The sequence below is a fragment of the Schistocerca cancellata genome, chromosome 8, assembly GCF_023864275.1.
Source record: "Schistocerca cancellata isolate TAMUIC-IGC-003103 chromosome 8, iqSchCanc2.1, whole genome shotgun sequence".
Taxonomy (NCBI): Eukaryota; Metazoa; Arthropoda; class Insecta; order Orthoptera; family Acrididae; genus Schistocerca; species Schistocerca cancellata.
Window position 1 is genome coordinate 194,936,026 of NC_064633.1, and position 19,980 is coordinate 194,956,005.

Sequence of the window (19,980 nt, forward strand, 5' to 3'; positions counted from 1 at the left end):
AAAATAATGAGCTAGTGGTAATCAAAAGGTTGTGAGCAAGAGCTAAACACAAGAGAAATTACAGAGAGCAAATGGAGACGAAGGCAAATGGAGAAAATGAGGAGAAGAAAAAACTGAGGTAGGCATGAACATTTTCAGTCTATCTTTTTTTTATTTCAGTAATACTGAGGTTGGTTGGTTTTTTGAGGAAGGAGACCAGACAGCATGGTCATCGGTCTCATCGGATTAGGGAAGGATTGGGAAGGAAGTCGGTCTTGCCCTTTCAGAGGAACCATCCCGGCATTTGCCTGGAGTGATTTAGGGAAATCACGGAAAACCTAAATCAGGATGGCCGGACGCGGGATTGAACCGTCGTCCTCCCGAAAGCGAGTCCAGTGTCTAACCACTGCGCCATCCCGCTTGGTAGTAATACTGAGAGACACAAACAAGATAGTTTCTGTTTCTTTTATGGGCATGCTTTATCTGGGAACAATTCAACTTGTGATTAAATACTCTAAAGTATTTCAGAAAATTGTGACTTCCATGAAATCACTCTCTGATTAAAAAGTTTGTAGCATGGATGTACACAAAACTGTGTAAAAAATATTTTACTCAGAGACACAAACCTTGACCATGCTAAAAATGATTCGTCTCACTCCATAAGGGTTCTGAAATCATGGACACAAGTAGCACACTGACTGCTGCATTACATGTGTGTTTAAGGTGTACATTAACATTTCCTAATTCATTTCCTTAAAAAGCATGGAAAAAAGAATACCCAATACCTGGTATTTATTACATATACCTGCACATCTAATGCGTAATAGAACAAGAAGTGTGTTCAAGCACATGGATTTACAGTTAGTTAACATATGTTAATGGCTAGAGTGTTTCTGGGGACTACCAATTCATGACAAACAATGTACTGACGTGTCTTTCAGGCTTTCCAGGCAGTTACATTTAATGTGTGTGTTACGTCTGTCGCTCGATCATGTTTTGTGTATCCTCCAGGCAGCTGCCTGCGAGGATCCCCACAATATATCCTCAAGGCAGCTGCTTGTGAGGAATATCATAGAATACATAAAACATGATACACTGACATATATTCCTAATGTAGTTCAAAAGAACTCTGGTAATTCTACACTGGCATAACAAAAGTAATGGGATACCTCCTAATATCATGTCAGAGCTCCTTTTGCCTAGTGTAGTGCAGCAGCTTATTGTGGGATAGACTCCAGTTGTTGGAAGTCCCCTGCAGAAATATTAAGCTATGCTGCCTCCATAGCCACCCATAATTGTGGAAGTGTTGCTGGTGCAGGATTTTGTGCACAAACTCACCGGCTGATTATGTCCAAAAAATGTTTGACGGGATTCATGTCTGGCAATCTGGGTGGCCAAATCATTTGTTCGAATTGTCAACAATGTTTTTAAAATCAATTGTGAACAATTGTGGCCAGTGACAATGCCAGCACTGTTTAGGAACATGAAGTCAATTAATTGCCGCAAATGATCTCCAAGAAGCTGAATATAACCACTTCCACCAGTTCAATTGGATCAGAGAACCCAATCCATTCCATGTAAATACAGCCAACACCATTATACAGCCACCATCAGCTTGCACAGAGTCTTCCTGACAACTTGGGTCCATAGCTTTGTGGAGTCTACACTGCACTCGAACCCTACCATCTGCTTTTACAAAATGAAATCGGGACACACTGACCAGGCCTAGGGTCCATCCGATATGGTCATTAGCCCAGGAGAAGCACTGCAGGTGATATCATGCTGTTAGCAAAGGCACTCTCATCAGTCGCCTACTGCTGTAGCCCATTAATGCCAAATTTCGCTGCACTGTCTTAACGAATACATCCTACAGAATCAACCTCAGTATTTAGGAAATAAATGGAAACTAAACCATGTCCCACATTGATTTCTGCAGTTATTTCACACAGAATTGCTTGTCTGTTAGCACTGACAGCTCTATGCAAATGGTGCCGAGTTGTCCGTGGTGAGATGTAATGCCTGAAATTTGGTTGTTTCTGCATATTCTTGATCCTGTGGATCTTGGAATACTGAATTCCCTAAAAATTTCTGAAATGTAATTTCCCACATGTCTAGCTCCAACTACCATTCTGTGTTCAGAGTCTGCCGTCATGTGGTCATAATCATGATGGAAACTGTTTCACATGAATCACCTGCGTACAAATGACAGCTCCACCAATGCACTAACCCTTTATACCTAATGAAGGTGATTTGCCACCTATGTATGTGCATATCGCTGCCCCATGAGTTTTTTCATCTTAGTGTAAAGTAAATTAAGTGTTTATCATCTAAATATACCTGCAGCAACCATGTATAATAATCTTTGCACTTTTGTCTTTTCACATTTTCATGTATCCAGCACATATTTCTGAAAAGTTTTCAACACTAATTATAAACTTTTAAGTTTTCTACGCTATTTCTAATTCAAGGCATCGAGCATCTAGCATACAAACGAATCCTCCACTTTTGCTTTTTCCAATACAGTTAATAAGAAAATAAGTTCTTCCCTGTCCGACAGTGCCACAATTACCATTGATGCAGAGGTGATTTCGCAATGGTGCGAGCTGTCTGACATATACAAGTCATCAACACTGCACAGAACAACTGAAACACTCACTCCACCTACCTTATTAAAATTATGGTTTATTATAAAATTAACAATGATTCTAAAAAGGAAATACAAATTTCACCAACCTTTCAAATATTCATGGATGATTTTAATTATTATAAATTAAGTTTTCTATAACTGTGATTTCTCAAACAAAATAATATTCAGAAACATAAATATACTCACACCAGCAGTCTTTACTGTAGCCGGATCCGAAGGCCAGTTAGCTAGGCGTTCCTCATAGGCACTGAGGCAGAGTATTGAAGACGTCAAATATTCACTGAGGTTTATGGAAGGAGTGCTGATGACTGTTTCTGGTGGAGGTGCCAACCTCAGTAGAGGTTCTTCTTCTTTGCAATAATCTGCAACTGGCTGTGATAGTTCTTCTGCATTAACTGAAGAGAGAAGACGATCTCTCTGAGGTAAGTGTTAAGGAAATGAACATAGTTTCAGTGAGAGACAGTGTTGCAAACTGTCACTTCAGAAGTTTACTACAAGAGATGCTAGGTAGGAAGAAGAATGTTCAATGTTCTGTTTATCTCAAGATTGTAAGTGGCTGACCAGTAGCTCAAGGTCGAGTGAACTAAGAGTTGGCAGCAAAGTTATTGCCACTGTGGTGTAGAAACGCACCTGACAGTCAACTGGGGGGTAAGCTGCTCAGTTTGGTCGAGATCCCATCAAATGTCATTTGAATATGGAATCAATGGGTTCAGAAGGGCTGTACCCAATACAATGCCAGATGGACCCATGTGACTATAGTTCCTTTAAAATTACTTGATAGTTGATGCACGTCCCTTGGTCCTGCAGTGTTGCCATATTGCCTACTGCTCAGTTAAAGGTGACACGCAAACACAGCTGATCACTTCACATGTGCTAAAATGCTGTACATGTAACATGTGTTGAAAGCTGTTGCCATCAGATACAACAGGAACATAAGTTTCTCTGTCCACAGATGATTTTAAATGACCAATGACTGAGCTGCAGCAGGCAAAGCATTTTTTAGCCCTCAATTTACACTTGTGTCCTAACTGCAACCTCTTGATATGCAATGTACTCGAGAAAACAGTTGTCAGCAACCTGCGGCGGAACTGTTAATCGTGCTTGCTTTCCTCACAGCAACTAAAGCTGACCTGTAGAAGTAAACTCAAGACAAAAAATTCAGTTTCAGCACTAAAAGCGAACTGTAACACCCCATTTTTGCTACTGGAGCTGACGCAATACTTACCAATGACCAGTACTGGTTGTAACTCATTTACAGGTTATAGGCAATACAGGTACATTCCAAATGAAAAAAAGAATGATATGAAGAAAAATAAGAACAAATGAAGTTAATACAATGATGAAAATGATGCGACGAAAGGTTAAAAATAAAAACATTGAAACCAATTAATTGAGATTAATAACAATCAAAGTCATTTTGATAAAAGATTTAAAAATAAAAAAAAGTTATATTGGCTGAATGGATTTGAGCTCACAACCTTCTGTATCTCTTATTAACATTACCACTGCACTACGGAAGACCTTTAGATTCTGTTGTTAAATTTGTGTACCTTTAAAAGCAACAATCATTTGCTGCCTCCAAAAAATTCGATTTCACATCATGTCGTATGAAGTTTTCAAACTGTAGGCCAATCTATGTAATGATAATTGAATATGTAAAGCCGAGTCACATCTTGGGTGAAAGAATCTAGTAGTGGTGTGTACGAAACATGCGTTATTTCATCGCCATTATTTTGTGTGTTGTTTTGGGGGTGTTTATCATGTGTGATGAAATGTGAGGTAAAAGGGCAGGACCCAAGATTTGGGATCCAAACACAACAAGAAAAAAGCAAGACAAGCAATTAGAAGTGAACTGACTCTGTTGTGGCAATCTGGCAATGGCAAAAAATTCACGCATGACGTTTAGCACTCTGATTGGAGAAAGACATAGATGGAGATCTCCAACACGTGAAGTGTCGCTACAAAGTAATTTTAATCCAAATATAGTGCCTGACAGAAGGACAGACATATTGTTCATTAGGTTGTGCATGATAGTCCAGTAACATCACATACCTTGAGCAAGGAAATGGGTGTGATATTTGGAGCACCAAGGACTTCCATCAAGGCAACAATTTTTTGGCAGTGGCATGCCCTACAACAACACTGGACACAGAAATGGCACCACATCACCTTACCAGACAAGTGCAGGTTCTGCATTTAGCATCACAATGGACATATCCATGTCTAGAATTTCTGAGGAGAACAACCACTACCAGATTGCATTAGTCATTATCATCATCATCATACAGGCCCAGCACCTGGTGTGATGGTGCGAGGTGACACTGGGTACACAGACCGATCACCTCCAGCTCACATAGCTAGTAATTTGGACAGAAGCCTTTACATTTCTAGATGTGTCAAACCTCATAGTTGTGCATATCTCCGTCATCCCCTTGCAGTCTTTGTTACTGTCAGGGATTGCGAATCTCTGTACTAAATTTCACAACTTTTACACCCCCAGATTAGCTACAAATTTAATCATGTAATGTTCTTGCTAAATGCATATACACATTTACTTCCTCATGTTGCAATTTGACTATCCAACAGTAAATGTGTACTGCACCAGAACATATTTTGGCAGATAATGAGGAACAAATAATGCTGCAATGGAAGTTATGTATACTGCTGTTTCGAGTGCAGCGAAACTACACGAGTCTAAAGAGAAAAAAGAACCATCAACACAGATTCCTTTCATATGGAGTGCAACAAATATTACTTTCATTTTAATCATGATGCACGAGTAAGGATACATGCTTCAAATGTTCTGGTCGCCACCTATACTGAAGGTAGTTGACTAGTGTGGAGAGACGTCTTTGAAGAGGCAAACTAGTGCGAGCCCGAGGGTTTTGTGCAACAGACTGCACACGCGCCCACGATTTGCTGTCACGAGGACGCAACTCCACTATCACACGGTTAGGCAATTTCAACTCGTCCTGAAGTTCTGCAACAAGACAATATCTAATACAAAAGCAGAATCAATGAGAAGGAATATTACATTAAAGTTTTTAAATCAGCTGTTGACTATGATGTGTAATTTAATAACTATAACTACATGTCTTCAACAATATAGCATACAATGCATAACACACTACAGAGAGAGAGAGAGAGAGAGAGAGAGAGAGAGAGAGAGAACATAATATAAGAACCTTGGGACTGTGGAAGGAAGGGAAGGAAAGGAAAGAGCTATAAACAAGGTTGCCACAAGTTTCCCCAACTGAAATTCCTTGATATTTCCCTGATTTCAAGACAAGTTTTAGCTTTTTCCCTGATAAATTTTGAGATCAAGAGTACTGGTAAGTAAAGACATAAGTTGACAAAAAAAAAAAAAAAAAAAAAAAAAAAAAAAAAAAAAAAAAAAAAAATGTAAGGACTTTTCTATTTCTCCCCCACGTGAGCAAAAATTTTAAGTACTAATACCAGCATCTTTTGTAATGAACTGGTTTTAGGTGGAGGAAGCAAGCCAAATGGTAAGTGTGTTTCATTAAGACCACTGTTGTTATTTTATTTCAATAAAACGAGACACATTTGGTGGAGTTGCAAGACAGATTTAAAATACCTTCATTGATTTTAGAAATAACCTCAGAAAAATGTAAGTGTCTTGGAAGAAGTGTATAAGGTGGGGAAGAGTTGTGTAAACCAACACTATAGGTGACCGCCAATAACATGTTGGTTCTACTATGTTTATTATTGTCAGTTATTACCCACTGTGTTATGTTTATTATTTTACAGGTACTATGTGATTTTTTTTCCAAGGCATATACGTGTACATAGCATACAAACCGCCAGCGACTGCCACAATTTTCTTCTTCTTATCATTCATACTTTCTAATATATAAACTTGCACATTAGTGGGAAATGATGGGTTTCAGATTGGCAGAAATGGCCAGCTCTTCACATTTCACAGACACCATGTTGATGAAATAAGACTGCAGTGATCAATCCATGCAACAGATAACTTGCACAAATACTCTGAGAAAAAGTACTAATGAGGACAGGTAGCAACTCACCATAAAGATGATCGCTGAGCTGCAGACACGCATGTAGAAAAGAGAACCACACTCTCACAACTAAATGTTTGGTCATAGCCCTTGTCGGAAAAAGAGCACATACACAATCACACAATCTCTCGGATACAACTCGTGCACACTTGACCACAATCTCTGGCCATTGCATCAACAATCTCCGAGAATCAGATCCAAACAAACCACTCCTAACACCTCCCTGCCTCATCGGCAGCTGCTAGGCTAGTGGCAAGAAGTGATGACAGCACTGACTGCAAGCTGAGGGGAGTGGTAGGAATGGCAGAAGCAGTAAGAATGAGGGAGTAGGGAAGCGACACCCAGCCAGCAATGATGCACGACATCTCATAAACAAATCATTTCATCTACTTAGACAAAAACAAGATTTTTCTAGAGTTTTTTCCAAATTTCCCTGATATTTCCCTGACACGTTTGAAATTCTGTGATATTCCCTGATTTCCAGAACTTGTGGCAACCCTGTATAAATGTGTCATTACTTAGGAGCAAGCAACAAAGCAACGTATAAACAATAATGAGTAAAAAATGAGTGCGGGATAATTGGAAATAAATGGCTAGGTTAATGACATATGAGGTGTAGTGGACCAACAACAGAAAAAAAAGAGGTGGGGTTACACATAAAAGAGGAGAACCTCCATAGTAAATCTTGTAAAAGGTGGAGAATTAGATCTGATCATAGTGTGCAGAAGAAGGAAGGGGTGTTGTAATGGGAAGATCATCTCACAGACAGTGACGCTAGAGCACTGGAGTTTGGTCAATTGTACTGTGTGCTGAATATTTTCCATCACCAACAGACATATTGCATGCACCACATTCAGTTTACAGGGCAAGATATCTATTGCTGGCTTATGTACACGAATAACGGCAGACCAATCACAGTAAAAATATAAATAGCTGTACACCACAGGTTATGCATCACTAGCTATGTGATAATGATAGACAGAAATACTGTACAAGCATCTGAGTTAATGGTAGTTTGGATTCCAGAAATTATTTAAAGTAGATCTAACTACTCAAAGTATGCAGTAATTGAAAACCTGTTTAAATGTGGTGAAATGAGGTTTCCTTCCACAGCATTAGTACCGCTACTGATATAACTGTTCTTTCACACAACTGCATACATAGATAGGAAGGCTTTCATAGGATGATTTGCGTGTACATTCAACAGTCTCTCAATACGTGTTTTTCAATATGTTCCCAGTGCACTCCTATAAACCGAACACACCAGTGACATTTGTGTCACATTTCTTTATATACACTCCTGGAAATTGAAATAAGAACACCGTGAATTCATTGTCCCAGGAAGGGGAAACTTTATTGACACATTCCTGGGGTCAGATACATCACATGATCACACTGACAGAACCACAGGCACATAGACACAGGCAACAGAGCATGCACAATGTCGGCACTAGTACAGTGTATATCCACCTTTCGCAGCAATGCAGGCTGCTATTCTCCCATGGAGACGATCGTAGAGATGCTGGATGTAGTCCTGTGGAACAGCTTGCCATGCCATTTCCACCTGGCGCCTCAGTTGGACCAGCGTTCGTGCTGGACGTGCAGACCGCGTGAGACGACGCTTCATCCAGTCCCAAACATGCTCAATGGGGGACAGATCCGGAGATCTTGCTGGCCAGGGTAGTTGACTTACACCTTCTAGAGCACGTTGGGTGGCACAGGATACATGCGGACGTGCATTGTCCTGTTGGAACAGCAAGTTCCCTTGCCGGTCTAGGAATGGTAGAACGATGGGTTCGATGACGGTTTGGATGTACCGTGCACTATTCAGTGTCCCCTCGACGATCACCAGTGGTGTACGGCCAGTGTAGGAGATCGCTCCCCACACCATGATGCCGGGTGTTGGCCCTGTGTGCCTCGGTCGTATGCAGTCCTGATTGTGGCGCTCACCTGCACGGCGCCAAACACGCATACGACCATCATTGGCACCAAGGCAGAAGCGACTCTCATCGCTGAAGACGACACGTCTCCATTCGTCCCTCCATTCACGCCTGTCGCGACACCACTGGAGGCGGGCTGCACGATGTTGGGGCGTGAGCGGAAGACGGCCTAACGGTGTGCGGGACCGTAGCCCAGCTTCATGGAGATGGTTGCGAATGGTCCTCGCCGATACCCCAGGAGCAACAGTGTCCCTAATTTGCTGGGAAGTGGCGGTACGGTCCCCTACGGCACTGCGTAGGATCCTACGGTCTTGGCGTGCATCCGTGCGTCGCTGCGGTCCGGTCCCAGGTCGACGGGCACGTGCACCTTCCGACGACCACTGGCGACAACATCAATGTACTGTGGAGACCTCACGCCCCACGTGTTGAGCAATTCGGCGGTACGTCCACCCGGCCTCCCGCATGCCCACTATACGCCCTCGCTCAAAGTCCGTCAACTGCACATACGGTTCACGTCCACACTGTCGCGGCATGCTACCAGTGTTAAAGACTGCGATGGAGCTCCGTATGCCACGGCAAACTGGCTGACACTGACGGCGGCAGTGCACAAATACTGCGCAGCTAGCGCCATTCGACGGCCAACACCGCGGTTCCTGGTGTGTCCGCTGTGCCGTGCGTGTGATCATTGCTTGTACAGCCCTCTCGCAGTGTCCGGAGCAAGTATGGTGGGTCTGACACACCGGTGTCAATGTGTTCTTTTTTCCATTTTCAGGAGTGTATATTCAGTAGCCTTTTAATTTTATTTGGTGCAGCTCCCATAACACTTAAGCTATATTCTAAGATGGAACACACAAGTGATTTGTAATCTGTCTTCTTTATAGACTGCAATTTTTCCAGTATCCTGCCAACGAACTGAAGTTTGGCACCTGTCTTATCGGCAAATGCGCCTATGTGATCACTCCATTTCATGCACCTACAAATTATTATGCACTAGTATCTGTATCAATTGACTGATTCTGATTTTCAATCATTGATATTGTGGTAATAGGATACTATGTTTTTTATTTAGTGAAATACATAATGTTTACATTTCTGAATATTAAAGAAAATTGCTAGTTCTTGTACCACTTCGAAATTTTATCAAGGGGGGTGGGGGGGGGGGGGCCTTAGCTCTGAGAGTATTATTAATATTTTCCATGAGGTCACCAATATACAACAACAGCAAGGGTCCTAATACATTTCCCTCATGCATACCTGAAGTTACTTCTTCATCTTTTGACGACCTCACTGCGAAGAAATCCTGAATTCGGTCAAAAATATAGCTTGTTATTCCATGCAATCATAATTTTGATAAGAGATGTGGTACTGAGACAAATGCTTCTCACAAACCTAGTAATAATGTACCTACCTGAAAGGCTCGACCCTCGACTTTCAGGATGTTAAGTGAGAAAAGAGAAAATCATGTTTCACACATCAATGCTTCCTGAAAGCCATGTCTGTTGACATGGGGGAGATCCTTCTATTTGAAATACCCCATTATGTTTGAGTTTAGAATATGCTGCAGGATTCTTCAATAGCTGAGTGTCAATGTGATTGGATGGTAGTTTTGTGGATCACATAGTTACCCTCCTAACGGAAAATCCAGGATGTAATAATGACAATATTATGAAAGGGTTAGTTGCTACTCACCACATAGTGGAGATGCTGAACTGCAGATAGGCACAACAAAAAAACAGTCAAACAAAGGTTTCGGCCAAACAGGACTTCATCAGAACACATAGACACACTTTTTGTTGTGCCCCTGTGACTCAGCACCTCCACTAAATGGTGAATAGCGACTACTCTTTTCATAATACAGTGAAACCTCTTTATAACGTTCCTCCGTATAATGTTTTCCTCTATGTTACGTCTGTTTTTTTTCAGTCCCGACTAAAATTCCATATAAACAATGTTAAATTTTCCTCTTTACTGCATGTCCTCTATATTACAATTTCCTCCAGGTAACGCTCACATTTTTGGTACCAAGGTCAATTATTTACCTCTTTATAATGTTTAAGTGACTGGATGTAGATGCATCGTTTTCCGTTCTGTGGATTCACTGTTTGCACCGGCTCGGAAAGCCCACACTCAGCATGTTTCATATGTCGGCGGCAGGAATTAATAGGCAGTGATTCTGTCACTGCTGAGGACTTTGTGGCTGTGGATGACAATGTGGCAACCACAGGAGTACAAAGTATTGAGGAGCTGACTGCAGAGAGAATCTTGGAGAATAATAGTGGTAGTGAAAGTGACAGCGACAAGAAAGATGACCCTGTGCTCTCATATACTAAGGCAGCTGAAGCCTTTGAAGCATTCACGAGATATATGATGGCCCATAGAGTTGAGGACAGAACAGTTGTTCAACTTGCTCTTTTGGAGCAAGAAGTGATTGCCATAGTGTCTGGGAGAAATAGAAAACAAACATGCTTGCTTGAATATTTTAAAAAATCATAGGTATGTAATTTTCAGATTGCATAGGTTCCTAGAGTTTTGTGCAAATTTTAGTCACATTTCATAATTTAATTATTAAAGTAATTTTTTGTAACTAATTCTTTTTTGATCTGTACCATTTACTGTGTTTTTATGTAATGTGTTCAGTATATCATAAACAAAATTTGGCTCATATTCTATAATTGGGTCAACTGAAGAACAGGATACCACCTGTCAGCTTTGGACAATGATGTCATATCTTAAGAATCTGTTATAACTTTTTACAGAACAAACTGATCTATTTACTTCCACCCATCCACCTACCGCGCCCCATGTTTTAATTACAAAAAACGAATCATTTGATACATTGATCATTTGCAATGAATATCATATTACAGTCTTGTGAGAATTTAAAATGTCACCACCACTTGTCAAAGCTGATTAGTGGTATCCCGATCTTTAGTAGTGCCCTATAATTATTATTTGGAAGCCTTCATCTTTATAATGTTTTCCTCTGTACAGTGTTCAGAATTTGTGGTCCCTTGAAAAACGTTATATAGAGGTTTCACTGTATTGTCATAGTTATCCTTCTTATAGACAGCAGTGACTTGGGCTTTTTCCCAGTCACTGTGCACAGGTTTTTGTTCATGGGATCTACAAAATGTTACAGTAAAAATGGGAGCTAGCTCAGCTACAAATTCTGTACAGACTCCTGAGAGGATTCAAGCACACCCTTGAGCTTTGTTTAAATTTAGCTCTCTTAGCTACTGCCCAATGCCACAGATAATATCTATACCATTCACCTTTACAACAGTGTGACAAGTAAATTGTGAAAGTATGTCTGCAGTTTTTATAGTAATGGAACATTGGTTTCAACGCTTCAAGAACGGTAATTTTAACGTCTTAGACCGGCATAGTGGTTGAAGAGAGAATGTTTTCGAAGATGCAGAATTGGAGACATTGCGGAGTGAAGACTCACGTCAAACTCAAGAAGAATTGGCACGATTAGTGGGAATGACACAGCAAGCCATTTCAAAATGTCTCAAGGCTATGGGCATGATTCAGAAAGAAGGAACTTGGGTCCTGTGTGACCTGAAACCAAGAGATGTTGAATGGTGTTTTGTGTTCGTGAACAGTTGCTTCAGAGGCAAAAACGGAAGGAATTCCTGCATCACATTGTGACCAGGGATGAAAAATGGTTTCATTATGCTAACCCTAAATGCAAAAAAATCATGGGGATTTCCCGGCCATGCTTCCACGTCGACGGCCAAACTGAATATTCACGGTTCCAAGATCATGCTCTGCATTTGGTGGGACCAGCTCAGCGTCATGTACTATGAGGTGTTAAAACCAAGTGAAACAGTCACAGGTGCTTATTACCGAATGCAATTATGCATTTGAGCAGAGCATTAAAAGACAAATGGCAGCAATACAGCGAGAGGCACAATACAAAGATTTTGCAGCATGACAACGCTCAACCCCACATTGCAAAAGAGGTCAAAAGCTACTTGGAAATGTTAAAATGGGAAGTCCTACCCCACCTGCCGTATTCTCCAGACATTGCTCCCTCTGACTATCACCTGTTTAGATCAATGGCGCATGGCCTGGCTGATCAACACTTCTGACCTCATGAAGAAGTCACACATTGGATCGATTCGTGGATTACTTCAAAAGATGAACAATTTTTTCAATGCGGGATTCGTGCACTGCCCAAAAGATGGTAGAATGTAGTGGCCTGCAATGGAAAATACTTTGAATGATACATGTGTAACCAATTTGTTTAATTAAAGCCTCAAATGTTGGGGAAAAAACAGCGGAAGCAAAGTTGTACACCTTGTACTTACTTATCTATCCAGTGTGATGTTAACTATTCTTTTAAACTTGAGGCACAATACTACAATTCTTCTACATGCTTCTGCCTAGAGGTAAAGGTTTTGTGTTCATTTCTGAGATTGGACATGACTGCCTCTTGATCTAAATCACTTAAAATGCAAATCTTCCTACTTGTTTTAGCTGTCCTTTGTACTTTAGTAATCATTTTTGTTACAACTGCCTCATGGTCACTGATGTCAGTATCATTGTGAACATCCTCAAAGAAGACAGGTCTATTGTTATAGCTGAGTCTACAGATTTTCCACAGTGAATGGGTTCCTGAGCTATCTGTTCTAGGACGTTAAACAATGGAAACTACAGGCGGGAATATCAACAATATAAGGAAAAGCCTGTTAGTTATGTAAAGGTGACACATTAACCTGCAGGCAAGAACAATGAAAAGACACACATTAACCTTCAGCCATAGCCTTCGCAAGAAAAGGAAACACAACATCCATATCCGACAGCTTGGACTGGAATGCAACTGTCACATAGAATGGAAGCAGCAATCTGGAGGGTGCAGGGAAGGGGAAGGAGAAGCAGGGTAATTGGTTGGGGAGAGTAGAGTGCTGTCTGGCAGAGAGCGCAGGGACCTGACTGTCAACAGGTGCAATGTCTGGAGGCTGTGGGCAGGGAGATGAGACGGGGAGGGGAGACACGGGAGTGAAAAAGAAGAGGGGGAAGCATGGGAAGGTGCATTGGCAGAGGGTGGCACGCAAATGGGTGGGATATGAGAACAGACACAAGGTGACAGGACAGTGGAGGGTGTGGGGACAGTAGGTTCCTGTATGTCGAGGTCAGGATAATTTCAGTAATGGTGAAGGTGTTGTATGGGTAATTGCAATCTGCGCAGTTCAGAAAAGCTGGTGGCGGAGAGAGGATCCAGGTAGCTCAAGTAGTAAAGCAGCCACCAGAATCAGGCTTGTTATGTTCAGCTCCACATTGAGCCAAGATGTGGTCTACTTTGGTCTTGGGCACAGTTTGGCAGTGGCCATTCATCTTGGTGAACAGCCAATATAAAAAACTGAGCGTTGATTGCGACAGAGGCGGTGTACGACATTGCTGCTTTCACAGGTGGCCTGACCTCTGATGGGGTAGGATAAACCTGTGACAGGACTGGAATAGAAAGTGCTGGGATGGTGAATTGGGCAGGTCTTGCACCTGGGACTCCCATAAGAATATGACCCCTGTGGCAAGGGTTTGGGATAGGGAGTGACACAGGGATGAACTATGTTGTTGCGGAGGTTAAGTGGGCGACAGTACACCACTTTAGAAGGGGCGGGAAGGACGTTGGGTAGGATGTCCCTCATTTCGGGGCATCATGATAGGTAATCAAAGCCCTGGCAAATGATGTGGTTCTGTTGTTACAGTCAGGATGGTATCAGGTGACAAAGGGAGCACTCTTTTGTGGCTGGGTAGTGATGATGGTGTAGGATTAGGGATATATGGGGAAATGGCACAAGGGATTTTTAATAGACTAGGTCTGGGGAATAGTGCCTCTCTGTTAAGGTCTTGGTGAAACCTTCAGCCTACTGGGCAAAGGAGTTTTTTTCACTGCAGAAACACCATCCTCAGGTGGCCAGGCTGTGTGGGAGGGATTTTTTGGCGTGGAAGAGATGAAAGCTGTCAAAATGCAGGTGCTGTAGGTTGTTGGTGGGTTTAATGCGCATAGAGGTGTGGATGGAGCCATCAAACAGGCGGAGATCAACATCCAAGAAGGTGGCATGCTGCACTGTGGAGGACCAAGCAAAGGAGATAGGGAAGAAGGTGTTCGGAACGCGATGGAACGAAGGTCGATGACTTGGCCCTGAGTCCAGATCATGAAGATATCATCAATGAACATAAACCAGCCCAAGGGTCTGGTGTTTTAGGAGGCTAGGAAGATCTCCTCTACACGGTCCGTAAAGAGGTTGGCATAAGAGGGTGACCATGGCTGTGCCACAGATTTGTTTGTATTACTCCCCTGAAAGGAAAAGTATTTGAGAGTTAGGATGAAGTTTGTAAGCAGTATGAGAATGAAGTAGTGAGTCTGATGTCTGAAGGACATTTGGAAAAGTAGTGTTCAAAAGTGATAAGACCATGGGCATGAGGGACGTCCTCTTTTATTCCAACCTGATGTGACCCCAAACACTCAAGCAGTACACAAGAATAGGTCACACCAGTATCTTGCAACGTCATCTCCTTTACAGATGAATCTCACTTTTCTAAAATTCTCCTAATGAACAAAAGTCACTAAAATCCTCACATGCTTGTTCCATTTCATATTACTTTGCAACATTACGCACTGGTATTTATACAACTTGACTGTGATAAGCAGGACACTACAAATGCTGTACCTTACCATTACAGGTCTGTTTTTCTTACTCATTCACAGCAACTTACATTTTTTTGCATGTAGAGCCAGCTGCCATTCATTACACCGAATGGAAATTTTGTCTAAGTCATATTGTATCCTCCTACAGTCACTCAACTTCGACACCTTCCCAAACCCCACAGCAAAGAGAAAGCAGAAATGCTTAACTTGATTTGCCAGTGTTCCTTTACAAAGGAAAACACAGGAGAATTGCCCCCAATTTACTCCTCAAAACCACTGAAAAGAAAGTGACACTAGTATTAGTGTCACAGTTTTGAGAAACAACTGAAATCGTTAAAATTGAGCAAAGTTCCTTGGCTCAATGGAATCAATATCAGATTCTATAGTGGATTTGCACTTGAGTTAGACCCTCTTCTAACTGTAATCATAGATTCCTTAAACAAAAAAACGTGCCCAATAATTTGAAGAAAGCACACGTAACACCCGTCTGCAGGAAGGTAGTAGAGGTGATCCACATAACTATCTTTGACATCAAACTGTTTAAGAATCTTAGAACATATTCTGTGCTCAAACACAGTGAGGTATCTTGCCAGAATGAGCCGCTCAATGTCAATCTGTACATTAATCATGTAAAACCCAACTCACACTTTTATCACATGGCATACTGAAAGATTTGGATCAAGGCAGTCAGGTATATGCAGTATTTCTTGACTTCCGAATAGCATTTGACTCAATATCACACCTACACTTATGGTCAAAAGTTGAGTCATATGGGCTAAAAAGTGAAATTTGTAACTGGATAGAGGAGTTTTTGGTAGGGAGCACACAGAACGCTATTTTGGATTCCTATCATTGACAGATGTAGAAGTAACTTCGGGTGTACCTCAAGGAAGTGTGTTGGGACCCTGTCCACTAAGGAGATTGCTTACGAATCACTCATGTGACACATTCTAGAATGTTGCTCACGTGTGTGCAATGGTATCAAATGGGACTAAAAGCATATATTGAATGTATAAAGAGAAGGGGGAAGTTACCATGAGAAAAGATTGAATAATCAACGAAAGGATAACGTTCTAGGAGTCGGGGCGTGGAATGTCAGAAGCTTGAACATGGTAAGGAAACTAGAAAATCTGAAAAGGGAAATGCAAAGGCTCAATCTAGATATAGTAGGGGTCAGTGATGTGAAGTGGAAGGAAGACAAGGATTTCTGGTCAGATGAGTATCGGGTAATATCAACAGCAGCAGAAAATGGTATAACAGGTGTAAGATTTGTTATGAATAGGAAGGTAGGGCAGAGGGTGTGTTACTGTGAACAGTTCAGTGACCGGGTTGTTCTAATCAGAATCGACAGCAGACCAACACCGACAACGATAGTTCAGGTATACATGCAGACATCGCAAGCTGAAGATGAACAGATAGAGAAAGTGTATGAGGATATTGAAAGGGTAATACAGTATGTAAAGGGGACGAAAATCTAATAGTCATGGGCGACTGGAATGCAGTTGTAGGGAAAGGAGTAGAAGAAAAGGTTACAGCAGAATATGGGCTTGGGACAAGGAATGAAAGAGGAGAAAGACTAATTGAGTTCTGTAACAAGTTTCAGCTAGTAATAGCGAATACCCTGTTCAAGAATCACAAGAGGAGGAGGTATACTTGGAAAAGGACGGGAGATACGGGAAGATTTCAATTAGATTACATCATGGTCAGACAGAGATTCCGAAATCAGATACTGGATTGTAAGACGTACCCAGGAGCAGATATAGACTCAGATCACAATATAGTAGTGATGAAGAGTAGGCTGAAGTTCAAGACATTAGTCAGGAAGAATCAATACGCAAAGAAGTGGGATACGGAAGTACTAAGGAATGATGAGATACGTTTGAAGTTCTCTAACGCTATAGATACAGAAATAAGGAATAGCACAGTAGGCAGTACAGTTGAAGAGGAAAGGACATCTCTAAAAAGGGCCATCACAGAAGTTCTGAAGGAAAACATAGGTACAAAGAAGGTAGCTGCGAAGAAACCATGGGTAACAAGAAATACTTCAGTTGATTGATGAAAGGAGGAAGAACAAACATGTTCTGGGAAAATCAGGAATACAGAAATACAAGTCGCTGAGGAATGAAATAAATAGGAAGTGCAGGGAAGCTAAGACGAAATGGCTGCAGTAAAAATGTGAAGACATCGAAAAAGATATGATTGTCGGAAGGACAGGCTCAGCATACAGGAAAGTCAAAACAACCTTTGGTGACATTAAAAGCAACGGTGGTAACATTAAGAGTGCAATGGGAATTCCACTGTTAAATGCAGAGGAGAGAGCAGATACGTGGAAAGAATACATTGAAAGCCTCTATGAGGGTGAAGATTTGTCTGATGTGATAGAAGAAGAAACAGGAGTCGATTTAGAAGAGATAGGGGATCCAGTATTAGAATCGGAATTTAAAAGAGCTTTGGAGGACTTACGGTCAAATAAGGCAGAAGGGATAGATAACATTCCATCAGAATTTCTAAAATCATTGGGGGAAGTGGCAACAAAACGACTATTCACGTTGGTGTGTAGAATATATGAGTCTGGCGATATACCATCTGACTTTCGGAAAAGCATCATCCACACAATTCCGAAGACGGCAAGAGCTGACAAGTGCGAGAATTATCGCACAATCAGCTTAACAGCTCATGCATCGAAGCTGCTTACAAGAATAATATACAGAAGAATGGAAAAGAAAATTGAGAATGCGCTAGGTGATGATCAGTTTGGCTTTAGGAAAAGTAAAGGGACGAGAGAGGCAATTCTGACGTTACAGCTAATAATGGAAGCAAGGCTAAAGAAAAATCAAGACACTTTCATAGGATTTGTCGCCCTGGAAAAAGTGTTCGACAATATAAAATGGTGCAAGCTGTTAGAGATTCTGAAAAAAGTAGGGGTAAGCTATAGGGAGAGACGGGTCATATACAATATGTACAACAACCAAGAGGGAATAATAAGAGTGGACGATCAAGAACGAAGGGCTCGTATTAAGAAGGGTGTAACACAAGGCTGTAGCCTTTCGCCCCTACTCTTCAATCTGTACATCGAGGAAGCAATGATAGAAATAAAAGAAAGATTCAGGAGTGGAATTGAAATACAAGGTGAAAGGATATCAATGATACGATTCGCTGATGACATTGCTATCCTGAGTGAAAGTGAAGAAGAATTAAATGATCTGCTGAACGGAATGAACAGTCTAATGAGTACACAGTATGGTTTGAGAGTAAATCGGAGAAAGACGAAGGTAATGAGAAGTAGTAGAAATCAGAACAGCGAGAGACTTAACATCAGGATTGATGGTTACGAAGTCAATGAAGTTAAGGAATTCTGCTACCTAGGCAGTAAAATAACCAATGACGGACGGAGCAAGGAGGACATCAAAAGCATACTCGCTATGGCAAAAAAGGCATTTCTGGCCAAGTCTACTAATATCAAATACCGGCCTTAATTTGAGGAAGAAATTTCTGAGGATGTACGTCTGGAGTACAGCATTGTATGGTAGTGAAACATGGACTGTGGGAAAACCGGAACAGAAGAGAATCGAAGCATTTGAGATGTGGTGCTATAGACGAATGTTGAAAATTAGGTGGACTGATAAGGTAAGGAATGAGGAGGTTCTACGCAGAATCGGAGAGGAAAGGAATATGTGGAAAACATTGATAAGGAGAAGGGACAGGATGAAAGGACATCTGCTGCTAAGACATGAGGGAATGACTTCCATGGTACTAGAGGGAGCTGTAGAGGGCAAAAACAGTAGCGGAAGACAGAGATTGGAATACGTCAAGCAAATACTTGAGGACGTAGGTTGCAAGTGCTACTCTGAGATGAAGAGGTTATCACAGGAAAGGAATTCGTGGCGGGCTGCATCAAACCAGTCAGTAGACTGATGACAAAAAAAAAAAAGAGAGAGAGAGAGAGAGAGAGAGAGAGAAGGGCAGCCGAATGGTTACAGCTTTGTTTGACCCATGAGAGAGTGTTACAGTGATTCTTGATTCTGAAGAAACTGAACTAGCGGACTCTTTAAGATTGACGTAAACTACCCTGAAAAACTCTACTAACAAAGTTTCAAGAACCAGCTTTGAATGAAGACTCTAGGAATGTACTACAACCCCCTACATATTGCTCACATAGGAATCATGAGGACAAGATATGAACAACTGCAGCACGCACAGAGGCATTCAAACAATCATTCTCCATAAGCTCCATATGTGAACCGAACGAGAAGAAACCCTAATAACTGCTACAATGGGACATACCCTCTGCCATGCACTTCGTGGTAGTTTGCAGAGTATGCATTCAGATGTAGATGTAGTCGTCATCAGCAAACCCTGTTGCCAGATCATTTATGTATATAGAAAATAATAGCACTTCTGTCACACATCCCTCGGCACTTCAGACTATAACATTGTCTCTGGTGAACATGCTCCGTTAACAGTCTGTTGTGGGGTACCATGTCAAATGCTTTTTGGAAATTTAAAAATATGGAGTCTGCTTGTTGTCCTCCATCCAAAGTTGGCAGTACATCATGTGAGAAAAGGACAAGGAAAGTTTCACAAGAGCAATGCTTTCTAAAACCATGCTGATTAATGGACGTTAGGTTTGAGGAGGAGGAGATTAATGTTTAACGTCCTGTTGACATTAGAGGGAGGAGCACTTGTTCAGATTAGGGAAAGATGGGGAAGGAAATTGGCCAT

At 41.5% G+C, this 19,980-nt stretch overlaps 1 protein-coding gene across 7 annotated transcripts in view; it reads right to left on the reverse strand.

Annotated features, from left to right (window-relative positions):
- Positions 1-19,980, reverse strand: part of LOC126095087 (protein cramped) — a 235,935-nt gene that overhangs the window by 168,435 nt on the left and 47,520 nt on the right. For all 7 annotated transcript variants that reach the window (XM_049909774.1, XM_049909776.1, XM_049909772.1 and 4 more), the window contains exons 5-6: positions 5,416-5,606; positions 2,813-3,043 (exon numbers count right to left, since the gene is read on the reverse strand). In XM_049909774.1, the coding sequence (XP_049765731.1) occupies positions 2,813-3,043; positions 5,416-5,606 (422 nt within the window). The remainder of the gene's footprint in view (positions 1-2,812; positions 3,044-5,415; positions 5,607-19,980) is intronic.